The 20,316-nt window shown below is 42.5% G+C and overlaps 1 protein-coding gene, 1 long non-coding RNA gene and 1 other non-coding gene across 3 annotated transcripts; 2 read left to right on the top strand and 1 right to left on the bottom strand.

Annotated features, from left to right (window-relative positions):
- Positions 1 to 8,987: 8,987 nt before the first annotated feature.
- Positions 8,988 to 9,098, bottom strand: trnal-caa (transfer RNA leucine (anticodon CAA)). The gene is made up of 2 exons: positions 9,061 to 9,098; positions 8,988 to 9,033 (listed from the first exon to the last, which is right to left on the bottom strand). It is a non-coding gene; the product is annotated as a tRNA-Leu (tRNA).
- Positions 9,099 to 13,577: 4,479 nt separating this feature from the next.
- LOC117965240 (uncharacterized) lies at positions 13,578 to 14,962 on the top strand. The gene is made up of 6 exons (XR_004661357.2): positions 13,578 to 13,670; positions 13,753 to 13,811; positions 13,902 to 13,991; positions 14,421 to 14,549; positions 14,627 to 14,773; positions 14,882 to 14,962. It is a non-coding gene; the product is annotated as an uncharacterized LOC117965240 (long non-coding RNA).
- A 3,898-nt stretch (positions 14,963 to 18,860) lies between these two features.
- LOC131703195 (zona pellucida sperm-binding protein 2-like) lies at positions 18,861 to 20,020 on the top strand. Its single transcript, XM_059006165.1, has 5 exons — positions 18,861 to 19,029; positions 19,118 to 19,259; positions 19,507 to 19,600; positions 19,688 to 19,792; positions 19,885 to 20,020. The coding sequence occupies exons 2-5, from the start codon at positions 19,218 to 19,220 to the stop codon at positions 19,992 to 19,994; spliced, it is 351 nt and encodes a 116-aa protein (XP_058862148.1). The 5' UTR covers positions 18,861 to 19,029; positions 19,118 to 19,217; the 3' UTR covers positions 19,995 to 20,020.
- The last annotated feature ends 296 nt before the right edge of the window (positions 20,021 to 20,316 follow it).

The raw sequence follows: 20,316 nt of genomic DNA, 5'->3' as shown, positions 1-20,316 counted from the left end.
TGAAGCATGTGCTGCCAATGCAAAGTGTCTTTTCTATGCAAATTGTCTTCCTTGGCACAGCAGCCACTTCCAGCCAAGCAGTGCTCTTAAGTTTAAACTCATTTTCAGCTGATGCAGTTTCTTTGCTATTCTATAAAAAAACTAAAGTTTCCTTTTGCAGGCAAAAAGAATAAAGAAATAGCTGATAGTTTTCTTTGTGTTGAGTTTGTACAAACACAGCTATTTCTCTCTCTTCTCCCTTCTCTCAAACAATTCATCTTAGCCACAGCTGCGATTATGTAGCTTTGTTACACAGTATAAATAATTATTAATTGTAAAATATTAAAATCAGACCTGCAGTTTAACAGATCCATCATAAACTTTGTGAAATCAAATACATTCAAGAAGCAAACATTTTGATTTTCCACATTGCTAATGTTGAGTGAAAAGTTTCCATTTTTTTCCTGTGGACCCCCTGGACTGTCTCTGAGGACCCCAGGTTAAGAACCACTGCTCTGGATTAAAGAGCATCATTTTATTACTCTCTCTCTCTCTCTCCCTCTTGTGGTTACAGAGTGTAGTGCAGTTTGTGGTGTTTGGTGTTTTGAAGAAACATTGATGAGAGTCCCTGCAATGGGGGTCCTGTATGGGTGGTTCCATGGTGTAATGGCTATCACTCTGAATCCAGCGAGCTGAGTTCAAATCTCGATGCATTTGTGTTATATTTGTCTCACAAAAACACTTGTTTTGGTTTAACTAACTAATGTTTTAAATTCTGGTTTAATGTCTTTCATAGTAACTAATATTAGTATATACACTACTGATACTGCAGATTCCACCCTCGCCCCGCAGTGGAGGAGCGACCTTCCTACAGATGTCAGGACTGCCCAGTCCCTGACCACCTTCCGGAGCCTCCTCAAGACACACCTCTTCAGACAGGACCTGTAAAACTCAACTCTCCCCTTCTGGACAATATAGCACTCGGCCTTTAATGCACTTTAACTTGCAGTTATCTGCTCCCTATTTTACTGTATTTAATCCTGCACTGAACCCAATCTGTAGTGTCTTATTTTTTAAAATTTTAGATTGTGTGTGAGTGTGTGTGCGTGTCAGAGAGAGAGAGAGAGAGAGAGAGAGAGAGAGAGAGAGAGAGATTCCGTGTGAGCAGTCACCAAAAAGATGTGCTCCTGAAGAATTTGTATTTATACTATTTCTTAGTGAAATGAAATGCTAAATTAATAACACAAAGATATGTAAACAAATATTGAATTAAAATAGAAAAGAAAAATAATTTAAACAAAAATAACAAGCACATGAAAACAGAAGAAAAATAATCAAACCTACCCAGGATCCACAGAGTGAAGGAAATAAACAAAAAAACACACAGAGAGAGGAGGGAAGAATAGGAGAGAGAGGAGAGAATTAGGAAAGAAAGAAAGAAAGAAAGAAAGAAAGAAAGAAGAGAAAGAAATCAAAGAAAGAAGAAAATAGAGGTAAAAGGTAAGCCTCTTATAGCTGCTACAGTTAAAAATAAATAATAAAATAATAATAATATAATTTTTAAAAAATAAATAAATAAAATAAAATACAAACAAATAATATAAACAAATAATATAAACAAATAATATAAACAAAGTGTAGTTACTCTAAAAGTACAGTGGTTCTAACTGTTCAAATTCAAAAAAAGCAGTGGCAGTTGGAAGCAACCGTTTGAAATTGGAACTTTAAGTGTAGCAAGTTGTGGTGGTTGCCATGGAGACGAAGCAGAGTGCAGGCAGCAGGGAGGTGCAGTACCCTGCAGAGCTGAGCAACGCACAGACCAGGAGGCAGCACAAGAGCAGTGTGCTGAGAGACAACCCTGAATGCCTGTACTCCGACTACACGAACACAGGAGGCAAGAGGATAAAAAACAACCTCATCTTCCACACTGAACACCCCCAAACCTGGCATGCTGCTATATGCAGCAAGCACAGAAACATTAAAAAAAGAGGGATCTGGCACGGAAGACAAATTACTGTGGGAGAGGACTCTGACCCAGACAGCACAGTCCTAACTATAAACATATACCACAATGGGACTGTGGTGATCCAGGGAAATGAGGCCAGCCTTGACCTCTTTGAGGAGTCCTTTCAACCCCTGAAAGAAGAGGTGGAGAGAGAAAAAACACACCCGGCATCCACCGACCCTGACGACCCCGGCCCTGAAAACACAGCACCAATCACAGATGACACACCCGACGCCAGCCAGCTGCCCAGCTGCACCCAGCACCTGCGGGAGAGCCTGGCCCAGCTGGAGCTGGAGTTTGCTGAATTCAGGGAGCTCACCCTGGCTAGCTTGTCCGACACCAGCCTCACCTAGCAGCTGCGAGACGAGGTGAGCCAGGTGAAGCGAGAGAGCAGGGTGGCCGTCAGTGAACTTATTACCGAGGTGAGAAACCTGCAGCTGGAGAACGAAGACCTGAGAGCCCAGCTGGCCAGTGTCATGGAGGACATAAAGCGCCGAGAGAGGACCCACACCAAGGAGCTGCAGGGGCTGAGGGAGCAGCTCCACAGACACACAGCCCCTCCCTGCACCACCACACACAACACAGCCATCACACCCCCCACCTCCCCCCCTGACACACACTCCACTCTCCCCACTGACACACAGCCCCCCCCTGACACACAGCTCCCCCGTGACACACAGCCCCCCCCTGACACACAGCCCCCTCCTGACACACAGCCCCCTCCTGACACACAGCTCCCCCCTGACACACAGCCCCCTCCTGACACACAGCTCCCCCCTGACACACAGCGCCCCCATCACACACAACCCCCTCCTGACACACAGCCCCCTCCTGACACACAGCGCCCCCCTCACACACAGCCCCTCCCAAACACACCAGCCATAAGGAAGACCAAAGCAGAAGTGGCCCTTCTCACTGACTCCAATGGGAAATACCTCGACACGCGGAGGCTGTTCCCCGGCCGTCAGGTGAACAAGATCAGTTGTGTGAACACGGAGCGAGCCCTGCAGCTGCTGGACCGCCACACTCTGGGGAGCCCAGCCTGCATCGTCATCCACACCGGCACCAACGACCTGGGCTCCCTGCGCCAGCACACCGGCAGAGCCATGAAGAGAGTGGCAGAGAGAGCCTCGCTGGAGTTCCCCGACTCCAGAGTGGTGATCTCCACACTGCTACCACGAGCCGACACCCCCCCACACATCATCGAGGCCATCAACACAGAGCTAGCCAGGGGCTGTGCCACCCTGCCCAATGTGCACCTGGCACACCATCCTGCTGTGGGCCCCTGGCACCTGTACGACAAGGTGCACCTCAACAAGAAGGGGGTAGGGGTATTCGCCAGGACCCTGAAGGATGCAGCCCTCGGCCGTGGCCCAACCAGCCCCCATCTCAACACCCCCAGCAGAGCCCAGCGGAGCAAGAAACCCCCAGGTGCCACAGCACACCCTCCCGCGCCCCACACCCTCCATGCAGCACCCCCCCAGCCCCCACGCACCTGGCCTGCCTCCCCCAGGCCTCCTCCTGCCAGGCCCAACGCCCCCCAGCAGCAGCTCAGCTACGCCGCAGCCCTGGCCCAGCCGCCCCCCCACGCCACCAATGAGCTGGGTGAGATCAGGCAGCTCCTCAGCATGCTGTGCTCCAGACTGCTGAACTGAGCTCCACTGCACCCGGGAACAGCACTACCTGTATGTATACATCTGGATAGCTCGATACACATTGAAAATATACATGAAAACTAAAAGTAATACATAAACAGGTAAATAAATTATATATATATATATATATATATATATATATATATATATGTGTATATGTGTGTGTATGTACACGCGCATGCATATATATAGTGTTAAAAAAAAAAAAAACCCTGCTGTACATACATATCTATAGATATGTATATATCTCTATGTATGTATGTATATATGTATGTGTGTGTATGTATACGGTATATATATGTATGTGTGTACATATGTGTATATACAGTATAGATAAGTACCAAAATCTATTTTTGTGTTGCTGTTTGCATTGTATTTCACTAGAATTAATAAGTATAAAAACAAACAAAAATATATATATATATATAAGTAAAAATAAACATGAGATCTTTTTCAGTGAGTTGTTGGAACATACAGGGTTTGTATTCCTCGGCTTTCGGGCTGAAGAGCACAGACCCTGAGTTTATTAAAAATGTAAATAACTTAGACGTTCTCATTTTGTTAGAGACGTGGTGCCGCACAGACGTGATCACTCACTGCCCCTCAGGCTACAGGGAGGTAATAGTGCCCTCTATCAAACTGAGTACTGTCCGGCGCGGCAGGGACTCAGGGGGGATTATAGTGTGGTACAGAGGGGAGCTCGCCAACTACATCAGCCCAGTCAAACAGGGCCAAACACACACATGGCTCAAAATTAACAAGGGACTAGCCCAGTGTGAAAATGATATTTACCTGTGTGCAGCATACACGCCCCCTTCCGAATCCCCCTATTATAATGAAGAATATTTTAACACCCTCCACACAGAGATCAGCTACTTCCAGGTCCTGGGGAATGTGCTGCTCTGTGGGGATTTCAACGCCAGGACAGGCTCAGAGCCTGACTGTATAAACTCCCAGGGTAACAGGCATGTATTTGGAAAGAGCCCTCTGTACCTCTCACCTACTACAATCCAGAGAAACAACCCTGACCCTGTCGTAAACAAGAACGGGAGAGAATTAGTGCATCTCTGTCAAGCCCTGGGTCTGTACATCGTTAATGGCAGGATCAGAGGGGACTCTTTAGGGAGGTTCACGTTTTGCTCAGCTCTTGGGACAAGCGTAGTCGACTATGCCATCACTGACATGGACCCCTCCTCTCTTAATGCATTCACTGTCAGGCAACAAACCCCTCTATCGGACCACAATCAAATCACTGTGTTCCTGAAAAGGACAGGTCAGTCTAGCACCGCACAGACACAGCCCAGTAAACTGTACAATCTGAATCAAACATACAGATGGGCCTCAAATAGTGCAGAGGAATTTAACAAGGCAATCAGTTCTACTAAAATAACTAACCTCATGAACACTTTCCTCAACACACAATACCAACCAAATGTGTCAGGACTAAATCTGGCAGTTAAAGACATCAATAAGATATTTGAGAATGCAGCCACAATGGCAAATCTTAAAAAGAACAAAAAGAAAATACAGCAGAAACAAAAACACAAACAAAGCTGGTTTGATGACGAGTGTAAATCTATTCGAACAAACCTAAGAAAATTATCCAATCAAAAACACCATCAACCACAAAACCCAGATTTACGCTGGAGGTACTGTGAGACCCTCAAATACTACAAACACACCCTGACACAGAAAAAACAAAAACACACAAACAAAACCCTCACTGACATAGAACAAGCTGTCGACAAAAACCAGTTCTGGGAAATGTGGAACAATTTAAACTCAACAAAAAAACAAGAACTGACAATACAAAATGGAACAACCTGGAAAAATTATTTTGAAAACCTTTATAAAGATATCCCTCAAAAAGATCTAACAAATACACAAAATGAAACTAGAGAAAAACTTAACTTACTAGAAAAATCAATTAAAGATAACCAAAATCCAATTGATGCTCCAATCACCCCACAAGAATTAACAAAGAAGCTCCAGGCACTTAAACCTGGAAAAGCCTGCGGCCCTGACAGCATCTGTACTGAGATGCTAAAACACAGCAGCCCTAAATTACAGGAGGCAATGCTTAAATTGTTCAACATGGTACTAAGTACTGGTTACTTCCCTGACATCTGGAACCAAGGGCTTATATCCCCAATTCACAAGAGTGGAGACAAATTCGACCCCAACAACTACCGGGGCATCTGTGTGAGCAGCAATCTGGGGAAGGTGTTCTGCAGTATCATTAACGCCCGGATACTGGCCTTCCTTACCGAACACAATGTCCTGAGTAAGAGTCAGATTGGATTCCTACCAAACCATCGCACAACTGACCATATTTACACCCTGCACACCCTAATAGATAAACATGTACACCAAAAAAGTAAAGGCAAAATTTTCGCCTGCTTCATTGACTTTAAAAAAGCCTTTGATTCAATTTGGCATGAAGGTTTATATTATAGAATTCTTCAAAGTGGTGTAGGGGGTAAAGTCTATGATATAATAAAATCAATGTACACAGAAAACAAATGTGCAGTAAAAATTGCCAACAAAAGGACAGATTTCTTCACTCAGGGGCGGGGGGTGAGGCAGGGCTGCAGTCTGAGTCCAACACTGTTCAATATTTACATCAATGAGTTAGCAACGATGTTGGAACGGTCTGCAGCCCCTGGCCTCACATTACATGACACTGAAGTCAAGTTCCTGCTCAACGCAGATGACCTGGTCCTGCTGTCACCCACAGAGCAGGGGCTGCAGCAGAGCCTGGCACTGCTAGAGCAGTACTGTCAGACCTGGGCCCTGGCAGTAAACCTCAAAAAGACCAATATAATGATTTTTCAAAAAAAGGCCAGATCTCAGGGAAACAGATATCACTTTACACTCGGCAACACCACCCTAGAGCACAGCACCAGCTACACTTACCTGGGTCTGACCATCAGTGCGTCAGGCAGTTTTAACCTGGCAGTGAATGCACTAAAAGCAAAAGCACTCAGAGCCTTTTATGCCATCAAAAGGCGATTCTATAAAATCAATATACCTGTCAAAATCTGGCTAAAATTAATTGACAGTGTTATTCAGCCCATTGCGCTGTATGGAAGTGAGGTATGGGGTCCACTCAGTCAACAAGACTACACTAAATGGGACAAACACCCAATCGAGACCCTGCATGCTGAACTATACAAGAATACACTGCAGGTGCAAAGAAATACACCAAACCACGCATGCAGGGCAGAATTAGGCCGATATCCAGCTCTTATTAATATAAAGAAAAGAGCACTCAAATTCTGGTTGCACCTTGAAAAAAGTGACCCTGACTCACTCCAGTACAAGGCCCTCCAGACCCAAGAGCTCAGCCCTGAAAAGAGTCCCCTATGCCAGCTGGCTTTGAAGCTCATCACACTGACCCCCTCCAATACTAACTCCAACCAGCTTCAGGTCAGCACTGCTTACCAGCCCCCAATCAGAGTAAACCAAATTATAAAACAAACCAAAAACTCCTATCTGGAACACTGGGACACAGAAATAAAATCCCAAAATAAACTTGATTGCTATCGGGCCCTAAAAAGAAACTACAGCCTAGCAGAGTATCTCTCCACTGTCAGAGATACGAAGCAGAGACAGATCCTGACCAAGTACAGGCTCAGTGACCACAGCCTGGCCATAGAGACAGACAGACACAGGCAGACCTGGCTGCCCAGAGAAGATCGGCTCTGTGGTCACTGCGAGACAGGAGAGGTGGAAACTGAGATGCACTTTCTCCTACACTGTATAAAATACAGCCATATCAGAGAATCATTCTTCATTAAAATACAAGAAAAATATCCTCTTTTCAGACAAATGGCAGACTCAGAGAAACTTGCTGTCCTCCTAGGGGAGGGACACACAGCTCCACTGGCTGCCAAATATGTAGCCACCTGCCACAACCTGAGGGGCATGCAGTGACATGGCACAATTTAATAGTTTCAATATTATTATTTCAATATTTCAATTTCTGTATTATTATTATTATTTATCTTCTATTGTATTTATTATTATTTTGTTACCATTGTTCCTTGTTTGTATATATATGCATCTGTTCATAATATGTATGTATTTGCTTTGGCAACACTGTGGAAAATAAGTCATGCCAATAAAGCACTTTGAATTGAAAATTGAAAAAAAAAGAGAGCAGAGGATACGGCGAGAGGTGACAGTGGGGGTAGGAGGAACAGGGAGAGAGGGAAGAGACAGAGAAAAAGGGGGTGACAGAGAGGGTGGAGGGGCAGCAGGCCCTGGAGAAGGTGAGGTCCAGTTGATGGCCAGCTTTGTGGGTAGGAGGGGATGGAGAGAGACAGAAGTCGAAGGAGTGAAGGAGAGGGAGGAATCCGTCAGATTGGCTGGGGTTGGAGAGATGGATATTGAAGTCACCTAACAGGACAGTTGGGGTAGACAGAGAGGGGAGGGAGGAGAGTAGATAGTCAAGTTCATCCAGAAAGTGGGCGAGAGGCCCAGGGGGACGGTACAGTACAATTAGCAGGAGTTGACAGGGAGAGGTTAGTTGGACTGCATGAAATTCAAAGGTATAAACAGAGAGTGAGGAGAGGTCAGAGGGGACAGAAAAGAGTAAGGAGGGAGAGAGGAGACCAGTCCCACCTCCCCGTCCAGTGAAACGCAGGGTATGGGACAGGATGTAGAGAGATGACAGGGCAGCAGGAGTTACAGTGTTATCAGGGGACAGCCAGGTTTCAGTGAGAGCAAGGAAATCGAGAGAGAGGTGGGAGGCAAAGGCAGAGATGAAATCAGCTTTGTTAGCAGAAGAGTGACAGTTCCAGAGTGCACCAGAGAGTGTGCGGGAGGGGGGGAGAGGCAGAGGGATGAGGTTAGATGGGTTGGAGGAGCAGCGGCGGAGAGAGAGCAGAGGACGAGGGTGAGAGGACAGAACAGGGATGTGAGAGACAATCACAGCAGGACAGGCAAAACAAATAGGTACAGTGAGAGCGGTGGGGTGGAGGGTACAGACCTGACTAGTAGATGGCATCTTCCACAGCGCTGTTAGGTTCGGATCTATTTGAACAGCGTCTCGGCGCAGGCCTGCCCTCGCTGCATTCCCACAGCTAGACTCCCGGCTCTTTTGTTCAGGCTCTTCTGTTTGCTGGCGCTTCGTGCTGGCCGTGGAAATAGCCTGCCTGATTAATATAACAGCTGGGTGGGAAAAGAACAGCTAAACAGTTTGGAAACGAATCAAATAGCAAATCAACTTCTAAAATGGTATTGAGTGCTGACAAGAGTTTGGTATCAGCTGTTGATTTCCTTGAAAAAATCTTTTATAGTAAAATGAACACATTTATTCCTTTTAAAAATAAGTAAAATCAAACTGTTAGAAGTGGGATTTGAACCCATGTCTCCATTCGGAGACCAGAACACACAATTCTTTGGAAAGACAAAGTCCTTGAGTCTGGCACCTTAGACCACTCGGCCATCCTGACAAGCTGTGTTTATTACAGTAGAAAACTGCATTATTAATTTCAGCACACACTAGTGTTGTCTATTGTATCAAGGCCCGATTGGGTTTATTATGCACATATCAACTATTGCTCCATGAATGATGTAATGACAATTGTAAAAAAAGAACCAGATTGAAGCCAACCCAAAAAAGTAAGATTATTTATTTCAATATCGTTATAGCTATAAACGATGCATGCATTTTACAATAGCAATTGCTATATGACAATGACCAATAAGTAATTTTGTTGCAATACTGTATACAATGTGAACACAATCACACATTGCTCCGTTGCCTTGAAGAAACATCTACAGTTTGTATTTAAAAAGGATGCCCACTGTGGAGCTTGAACCCACGACCCTGAGATTAAGAATCTCATGCTGTACCGACTGAGCTAGCTGGGTTGACTGGTGGAAGCACTTTGTCTTACTATTTGAGAAAATACTGTGAACGACAGAACCAAGGATTCCAAATATAATCCACTCGACGTCATCAGAAACAGCTTTGATGAGACAAAGTCGTATGACACGAACCCTAAGAATGTTATTCCAGATTCATTGTCGCTTAGAAACAACTGCAGCCTCCCTGCCTCAATACAAATAATACCAAATGAAAAATCGAATTACATGTATTTAAAAATGAATGGTCTCATCCATCTGGAAGGATTGGTTCTGCATTTATACAGTATCAACCTTAATCTGAGTTGAGAAGCACCCAACCTGCAGAGGTATTTAAATGTAAAGGGATGTGAATAGAGTCATACATATATATATATTCATTCTTCAAGTAACTGTAGCTTTATTATCATAATGAAAACACATTACACATGACCACAGTTCTGTAATAAAATGACAATAACATAGACGAATCCTAACCGCTAGACCATATGGGAAGGTGATTATCAACCTCATTTACATGCAACAGTAGCTAGTATACAGTACAATGATTGGTAATCAAATTGAAACAAAAACAGATTTCATTACAAACACGTTACAAATGAAAGCAAACTTCAAGCCATTTACATTTATTCTCAATTAACACAAACTCTTCAACTGCTAAAAAATATTTAAAAAATCTCCCTTTGTGCTTCTCGGAAGGCATACGATGGAGGGCGCACTGCAGTTTTTCAGCCTGGGGAATATTACAAATTAGGAGACTGTGCTTTAAAATACACATGTAGGGCGGGCGACTCTGTTACAAAGAATTGTCATACTTTGTATTTATCTCCATAATGCGTTGGGACTAAATACGCAGATACATTAAAACTATTAGGAGAATGCGGGCATCGATCCCGCTGCTTCTCGCATGCTAAGCGAGCACTCTACCATTTGAGCTAACTCCCCTTGAATTGAGACAGTGATTCTCATAGGCTACATCGCAGCTTGAAACGAGCAATTGAACAAAGCTGCAGGAAGGTTCTCTGTCCAGTGAAGGAACTGTTAGATCCTGAAACCCTTCGGTGTCAGCAAATCCCTCATCTTCCTCCAATTCAATAGACAGATCAGAGCAAGCCTCCAACCTCTCAATCATGGCACCGTCGTCACGGAGAACTGATTGTACAAATACTCCACACCAATTAGTTCCCCTGCAAAAAAAAAAAAAATGTGTATTTGTAATTAAGAAATGCAGCTACCTTATAATTATCTGTAAAAGATTAAAAAAATCAAACATTGCTACCAACTCCTGTGTGGAATTTCACAGAAAATTGCACTAATAATTCAGAACCTTTATTCCTACATTTTTAATGGTAATACTGACAATCCTTTATCAAGTTCACTGTACCTGTGTATTTGCATGGTCCAGTGTAAGAAGGTACGATTTTTCTGGAGTTCTTGGTCGCTCAGTTCAGCACCAGTCATCAGAGCTGAAAAACAACAGCAATAGGTACCTGGTATGGTAACTGGACCACATATCATTTATATCAACTGACTGTTTTCCTCCAAATATAATAATGCCAGTATTTGATATGTGTATACTAAAACATTCATTATATAGCACCCAAGTTCAAATCACACCATCAGTTATAAAAATGCATTGTAATAGATAATGAAATTAGCACTGAAAGGGAGACCTATAAAGTAGTTATAATGTGAAGATCATTATTTTTATAAGCATTGATTCAAATTCAAACTTACATGGTTGAACCTTCTGGGGCGATACCAGCTTATGGATTACTTTGTATCAGTCAGGTTGAGCTGCCATCAGCCTTTCTTCTAAACAAGGGTTCCATCTGAACCTGGAAAAAGAGCATTTGTGACAGAATAGCAAGGTTGCAGTTAAACAAAAGACTTCAATTAAACAAATAGCCTAAACACAAAATAGTCACAATGGCCAAATAAAAGGTTTCTACACAAAACAACAAGAAATCAAAAAGGGGTTCACTGGGTGAAAACAAATAAACACTACTATACAATGACAAAAGGGATTTACTGTTGAAAAAGAGAGATTATCTTTTTAAAAAAGCATGGAGTACCCATGTTCACATTTTTTAAGTATTGCTTTCAAAACAAGATCATTTTTCAATGAAAACTAAATTAAACTTAAAAACCTAAAGTTAAATACAGTACTATAACGTTCATGGATACATAATTAAAAATAAATGATAGAAAAACACAATGTATCCGATACTATCAATGTACAATGCACTATTCTGGTACTATAATGCAGTACCACCATGATAATACGATTGTACTTTTTATTTCTAAGAAGTATCCTGGTATCTACAGTATAATGCAACACTACACCACGGTACTATATGGTACTATTTATTTTACCATGGTACGATTTCTGTTGTCCCGGATACAAGTATTACAGTATCATTATAACGGAGAAATGTATTAAATATAATTGCGCTTTGAATAAAACAGTCCCTCAAACAAGTTTCTAGCTGTCGTAAATATTACATTTTTTAACACTCAGAACTGACACCTATTGTAAAAATGTCAATCGTGTATTTTTATTGATAATATTACAAAACATAGAGTTTACTATCCGCGCATTTCTACAGCTGACATTTGTAATACGAACATATATTATTATTGGCATTTTTTAAATTTGTGGTGACTATACGTACAGTACTAGTGACAATTAAAATAATACTGTAATAAAATTCTTCCCTTCAGATGATTGTATTTCGAAATAAACCAAAAGTCTTCACGATTCAATAATCTCCCGCCGTTGAGAACGCGCAGGATTCTTGGGAGTTCTACGAGATCTGATTGGCTCGCTCCTGGTCAATTCTTGGTAGTGACACGGGCTATGATTGGTCAAAGCTACCAAGATCTTCCCAAGATTGCAGATCGGGTGGGAGGGAGAGCTGGCCGGGCTGGGGGGCGCACAGAAATGCACAGCTGAACAGAACACCCCCCCTCAGACATGTGCTGTCTATTCACGGGAACACACCACTGAACCAGTTAGTTCAGATGAGCGCTGGATACACAAGAAACAATCTGACAATTTCACAAATAAACCCGTTTGTGTTCAAACCTATGAGAGGTGGAATGTAACAAAAATGTGAACTGCAAAAGACAGAGCGTCAAACATCAACGACAAAGATCAACATTTGAATTGAAATAACAGCTGTCAAATAGACAAAGCACAACACTCGAAGATAATATGCCAAATTGAAAATGATCAACACACTAATTGAATGAATTATACATAAAATAATGAATGTAATTAAGCTCAAAAATTGAAATGGGAACTTGAAATCTTAAATAAATTGATTACAATTGAAATTTCCAGCACGCCATCCGATTTGTGTTTAGTCTGTTCTAAATCAATACTGCGCGTTGTATTTCAGGTTAAGCGCTGTGCTTTCCATTTGCCACTTGGTCATTCTATTCCCCGGGACTGCCCCTGTCATGGCAAATCTGACATGCTAAAGAGATGCTTTGCACTGTTTCTTAAATCAAGTGGCCTCAAATAAATTGTCTACATTAATGTCTGCTTAGCCTACCTGTCAGTCTGGTGAAATTGTAAAAATGTGTAATTGACTTGTGGATGTTCACATCAGAACTCGAGCTGTCATTCTCGTCCCCTCAAACTGGCGCAGGCAACACATCTGCCTGGATTCCTGCATGATATAAATGTGTTTCTTCATTTGCGCGGCCTGCTTTTTATTATTCATTGTGGTTTGTTTACTCCACGCCTCCATAGCTGAGCCTTTAATCAGACAGTCCTTGTAGGTGACAGTGCAGTTTGATCCGCACGTACTTCTGACAAACTTCAATTCAAAGTACAATCTTTTAAATGGGTTGTTATTATTATTATTATTATTATTATTATTATTATTATTATTATTATTATTATTATTTATTTTAATTAACGTACTGACTGACAATTAGAGGACTAATATGAAAGAGGTGCGCGCATCAATAGCAGCTAATCAGCTACCATTAGCACCTGAACCTCTTTATAACCCCATTGCGCACTAAGGAACACCAAACTCAGCTACTGACGGTTTTGTTTTTATTATTGTTTCTTTATAACGGTGAAAGAAGTTCACGGTCGGGGCTGCCTTGGATTTAATGATGCCGTGTTGTCTTAGATTTGGGTAATTGTTGATCTTTTCTCTACTTTAGAAACGTTCATTTTATTGTGTGTTTCTCACTTGCGTGTTTTTGTTTCCAATGCAGAATAACATTGCTGTTAGCAGTGTTAGTCACTGAAGTTTGGACGCAGAACCCCCCTCTAGGTACGATAACGGTCGCTTCAGCAGAGCTGTCCTTTCAGCTTCCTGTTTATTTGCCGGTTGTGTGTTTTCAAGTATCGTTGTCTTCTACAGGCTCGGTGAGGACAGAATGTCAAGGGAGTGTTATGATGATGATGTTGGAGAAGTCTTTTGTTGGAAAGTATTTTCGCAACAATGTGATTGGTGAGTGATCATTTTTCTTGAATGGAAAGCTTTTGATGTCTAAAGCCTGTTGACTCGTAATGTAATAATTTGAATTAAGTACGGAGCACTCCTGCGCTGTATGGCAGCAACCAGGCTTTGTTTTTGTAAGATGCAGGGTATGAAAGGCTCTTGCGTTGGCTTTAAAAGCATGTTGCTGATCACACTAAATAGACCTGTGCTGCTACAACCTTAGTCAGATTTGTTGACTGCAAGTGCGTGGAAATAGGAATCATTTACTTTTAAACTTACTGTTTTGAATGGGTGTCTAATTCTACTAATATAAATCATTCTAACAAAATTGCATTTAGTAGATGGAACGGGTGGTGGGGGTGTACACTTTGTTATATCTCTACCTTGCTTGATCACGTGTACAGTTTCTTAAAAGGCCGATTGAATTTCTTTCCATAGACAATAAGGGGGCGCTTGTGTCCCTCTCTCCAAGACTGGCCGCACAGTGTGGATATAGCTTAACTGTTGACTTCTTGGGGAAATGCCAAGTTCCTTGCTTCTGTGCTGAGCTGCTTTGCTCAGAACACAGTGAGTCATCATTTTATTTCTTGTAAACTTGTTTCTAATGGTGACATGCTGGGACTAACTTTAGCCTTTGTTTCCAGAATGATGAGACCTACAAGCTGACAGTACAAATCAGTGTCTTCTCAAACAGTGCTATGACTTCAGCTTCCTCCTATGTTCAGAGCATGACATGCCGCTATTCTCCATGGGCAGAGAGGGAGATTCTGTGTGAAAGAAACTACATGGAGGTAAGGGCTGTTGGGATGTGATAATGCTGTTCAGTATAACTTGTTGTGTTGGTATTTAATTGTCACTACAGAAGTGCTTCACTCATGACTACTGTGAATTCTCTTTAGGTTTCTGTGAGAAGAGGGGTGCCACTTATTGAGCCAGACTTTGTTCAAGATGATCCTGATTGGTCCCTTGCATTCCCTGAGTTAGAATCATGTGACTTTGCATTTGCTTCATTCATGTCCCCTTGGTCTTGCCTATTGAAGTCTACTCTACTGTCTCGTCTAGAGGAAGCAAAATCTAACGGCCCCCTTAACTTTAACCTGTCTCCCAATTGGGTGGCCATCTACGAATTGTGTGACATTTAAGGCATTGGCTTTGCATGCATGTATTCTGTGATTGCTTTGATAGAAATTGATTGGAGAAATCAACCGTTTCTTGTCAGTGTAAGCCTTGTATTTCAACCACTGAGGTAGTGGCTTCATATGTGCAGGGCTATAAATCCTTCATGATAAATGTGTCCTGATTTACTTTTTTAGGACTGCTGCATAGGAGCAATTTAGGTGTCCTAAAGTTTGGTACACTGATGTATTAAGGTCCAGTACAAATGAATGGCTGTAAACTCTGCCTGTATCGGATCCAGACAACATGCTTTCACATAGGCTTTCATACGAAGTTGTATTTGAGGATTCTCTGTTCCCTTAGATGCCCGCTGAACCTAGAACGGTTTCAGTGATGTGTCATTAAACTTTCAACTTTCAGTTTTAGTTCCTGTTTATTAAACATGACATCTGTTATGACAAATCCTTTTAGACTGGTGATGCTTTGTGTTCAAACTCCCTAATCTAATGAGATTTTCTCCTGCTAGGCAACTGCTGCTGACAACAGCATCTGGAAAATTGTGTTCCATCTCCCAGCAAATAAAGACAACCATGACTGTTGCTCAGGCCATGACAAATGGCTATGGTATAAACACGACACCAACTCGAGTTCTGGTTAGAGCTGCATACAATTCCACAGAAAGCCAGCCTCGGGTGGTAAGTAGTCTAGGCTTCATTGTTGTCTAATACAGTATATCCAGACTATTTAGTCTTGCTTTTGTTTTAGTAAAAGTTCCCCTCTCCTCCAACAGATCCTAACTGTACCAATGGCTGTGCTGAGATCAACCACCTTTTATAAGCAAAGATGGATGGTCATGATGGTGGACACTGCAGTTACATGTCCTACTGGTGAGTAAGCTTATGGAGGGCAACGGTGCTCAAAAACTGTTCTAGGTTTATGTATGAATTTTCTATACCAAGTCTATGGTGTTCCTTTCTGTCAGATGGAACAGCCTTCACAGAACAGATTACATGGAATGTTCCCCGTGTTCTACCTCCTCTTGTTCCGACACCACAAATTACTACCCTTGATGTTCAAATGGGAGTTGATGGCCGCAAGCTTGACCCTGCAACGATTCATAATCGAGATTATAAACTGGATGTCGGTCCCCAGCTAATCACTGTAAAAATTCCTGTGGGAGCTGATGGTGGATATTACAAGGTATGTAGAAGTTCAACATCTAAATCCTTCTCATTTTAAAGCTTTCCTCCTAAGATGCTTCTGTGCTTTCAGAGCCATGTATTGGACAACACCTATGTGATCTCTTACTCTATTGAACCAATGCTGGAGCATACCTGGCAAGATGGGCCTGAGAAGACCAAGTACACAGTACTTCATCCAATAACCACTCCTTTCATGCCTCGGCCACCAGTTGTCAAACAGTATGTAGAACTTGTCCACATGCAGTAAATCAAAGGGATTTGTTGCAGTGCTCCACTTCATATCCTTCATTTGAAATGCATGCTTTAATTTCAGACACTGTTCCTAAAGCCAGAGTGTTCAATGTGACCCTGGGGACATTCCTGCCTGATGTGGAGCTGGTCAAAATTTATAGTTGGACCAGAGACGTTAACTGTGCCAGAAGCCAACCTAAAAGGTTATAATGTCCAAGAGCATGTCTTTCCCAATGGATCCAAGACCTACACTCTCCAGGTGCCATTTGAGGACTCCAATGTGAAGCAAAAGGTAACATCCCACCTGTTCAACCATTCAATTGCCCTTTGAAAACACTTGCTTCCTGTGGACGTGTTGCTTGCTGTCTGACTTTGGGTTTAATCCTACAAACCCTTGCTCTTTCAGGTAACTCCTCCAGACACCAGAACCTACATTCTGCCCCTGACCTACTTGCTGAATATACTGCCAGAGAATACACCCTTTACTCATCCTGCTGTAGTCGAAGCCATTCTCAAAGACATTAAGTGCCTGACTATCTGGTCTACAACTACCCTTTTCTAACCAATCCAGTCCATTGCCCTGACAACTGCTCTTCCTCTTGCAGTTCCACCTACAGTAACTGGCTACTGTGATGGTGCTGCATTCTATACCATGGTAACATATGGCAACATGGGTCGCAACTGGATTCCTTTTGTGGGCTCAAGAGAACTTGGTGGAAGTCTGCTTGCCCTGTACAAGTATAATGCCAACTCTACCAATTTCTGGATGACTGTGCCATACAATTCAGTTGATGCCACATATGAAGCAAGTGATGACTCTTTAAAATGAGTTTAGCTGTTTTGGGTTTAACACATTACTGACCTGATGTATTGTCTCTGTAGGTGATCAGTTCTTCAGGCATCAGAAGCAGACTTGACTTGACCTTTAAGGATATTGGGACCATGGTTGTGGTGGCTGACTTCTCCCTGTCCTGCAGTTTCCCTACAAAGATGATTGGTAACTCTCCTGCAAACAAAGCATTCTTTAGAATAGCTGCTTTTGAGATATGCAGCCTTGTGCCAGACGTGGTATTGAAGCTATAATCTGTTTCCTTAACCTGGCTCCAAATGCTGTGTTTCAGATTGCTTCACCAATGGAACTATGGCAGCTCTTGCTGTGAAAGTGGAATCTGTCCCCAGCTTGTCTCCAAGTCAACTAACTCTAAGGGATCCAAGTTGCCGACCTCTTCAGTCTGATGCTATCAATGCCGTTTTCTACTTCAATGTCAACTCCTGTGGCACAACTAGAAGGGTTAGTATTGACCACATTTAAAACCCTATTGAGGAGGTTCAACATATTGATAAGGTGGCCACAACACCCCTGGATCAATCTAGGGAGCCATGGTGACCTGTGTTTCTATCCGCTGAATTACTTGCATGAATTGTGGACATCTGAAGGATGCCACCTTTGTATTGAACTGCTTGTCCAGTTGACAAAGGTGTTGTGACACATGATTATTGGTTATGGCATTGCATGTGCTGCTTAGACCTTTTGGGTCAATGGCAGTGAACTGGAAGGAGCGTACTAACTGGGGATGATCCCGTGGTGAGGCTGGGACTAAACTAATACATGAGTTAATACCAATTGCAGCTTAAGAGTCACCAGCTGTGTATTCAAATGTGTATTTGCAACAAATCCAAAATAACTGCTGTTGCCCTCCTAGAGTTTACTAAAACAATACCATATTCTAGCAGTTTCTGCAGACTGACTTGTGGTATCATACTAACTAGAAGAAACATGAGGTCCCAAAAAAGTGTTCAATTATGAAATTGCAATATTCATAACCAATGATTTTTTTTTATTTTTAAATTGTGAAATTGGTACTACATTAGTACACAGCTGGGGATGATCCAGAGTACCATATCAGCTAGTCTGGAACTTGGTATGCAGCTCCATACTAAATCTACAAGTTCATTGCAACCTGAGCCTTTGTGAGTTTGACAACAACCTCCTGACTTATGAGAATGAAGTTCTGTTCACATCTTACCGGTAAGGATTGCAATCAAATTGAGTATCCTTGTGGTTGAGGCTGAAACTCTACTAACCCCATCTCCTCTTTCCAGGTTGAGAGTTGCCTGTCACTATCTGGTCAATGACACCAAGGTAGTACAGTTCTTGTACCAGAATAATCCTGCACCTGTAGTCCAGCCTGGCTTGGGGGACCTTGCAGTCATCATGCGGCTTGCATTGGGTAGGACTTGGCAATTGAAATATAGATGCTCTAGTAGCGTGTTTCCACCTATAAAATTCTCCCTTGCATCTCTGCAGATTCAACCTAAAACGACTTCTATGGAGCTCGGGATTACCCTGTTGTGAAGTACTTGCGAAGACCCTTGTATTTTGAGGTAGAGCTCCTGTACAGCAGGGATCCACAGGCTGAATTGTTTTTGGAGAACTGCTGGGCAACCTATTCTGCTGACAGGAATAGCTCTCCAAAGTGGGATGTTGTTGTGGACAGGTAAGATGCTGGAATATGGTATTGCTGCTACAAAACCTATGAATTTGAGTTGTGGCTGATGTGCTCCTGACCTACTTTCTCTTTGTAGCTGTGAGAACTCTGCAGATGAGTACTTGACCATCTTTCACCCAGTCTCCACCAATGCAAGAGTGCTGTTCCCATCCCATCTGAAGAGGTTTGAAGTGAAAATGTTTTCCTTCACAAGCGGCCGGGATGCACTGAAAGGACAGGTAAAGTGGAGTGTTGGTATGGGGATCTTGTACCACAATGCATGGTATGGATTGCTTTGCAAGCAGCAAATAATCACTGTGCTCAAATCTTTAGTGAGTTGGAATGAAAACATATAACTGCACATTTGCAAGAAACACTTACTATGATGCAATATATTTGTTTTTCAATTCAGTAATCCTCATTGGATGATGGTCCTGCCTGATCTATTGATGCTAGTTTTGCTTGACAAGGTGTGCTGTCTTTCAGATTTCCTTCCACTGCAGTGTTGTGATATGTGATTCAAACCGGCCATCAGACAGCCTCTGTAGCAGACGGTGCATTCCAGGGAAACAGAGGCTTGGTAAGAGCTCTGTCTGTTGGGGAGAGGGGGGGACATTTTGCATGCATTTGTCAATTTGTTTTGATGGACTCCTAATTCCTCCTGTAGGTCGCAGTGCTGAAGGGATGGATGGTGGTGCAGTAAAGGCATTTGTGTCTTCTGGTCCAATTGAGCTGAAGAGAGATGGATCCCTTCACTTTATGCCTAGAAGCGGTAATATGCATGATGTGAACACAACTGCAGTTAAAGTAAAATATATAACTATCTCTTTATATTCCACTAACTGTTTCTTTCTTCTCTTACAGGCCAATTCAATGTGTGGTCCCTTCTGGGAGCTGCAATGGGGGTGTGTTCAGTGGTTGTCTTTGTAGCTGGAGTTGTATATTTTTGGAAAATGCCCAAAAGTGTGTATTGATAAATAAAAATCTTGCTTGTAAAGACTGTTTTGGTTTGTATTTATTTATTTTTTTCTTTTGGTGGGTGCTTGACTAATTCTACACAGATAATATATTCGTGTGTCAGAATGGCCATGTTAATGGGATTCTCTCCTTACTGCATTGAATGCTTTGCTTGTTTCCTGATCAGGCCATTCAAGATGGTGTGTTATTCAAGGACCCTTCATTAATTCATTGTGAATGCTGGGGCAAAGACTTTCCTCCTCCATGGAGCTGTAACCCTATTTTTATATTCCTTCTTGCTTTTGATATGTTACCTTCAGTATGCAAAGTTTTTTGGGT

The sequence above is a fragment of the Acipenser ruthenus genome, chromosome 32 (assembly GCF_902713425.1).
Source record: "Acipenser ruthenus chromosome 32, fAciRut3.2 maternal haplotype, whole genome shotgun sequence".
Taxonomy (NCBI): Eukaryota; Metazoa; Chordata; class Actinopteri; order Acipenseriformes; family Acipenseridae; genus Acipenser; species Acipenser ruthenus.
The sequence above is the reverse complement of the archived record's forward strand: the minus strand, read 5'-3'. Positions and strand labels throughout refer to the sequence as shown.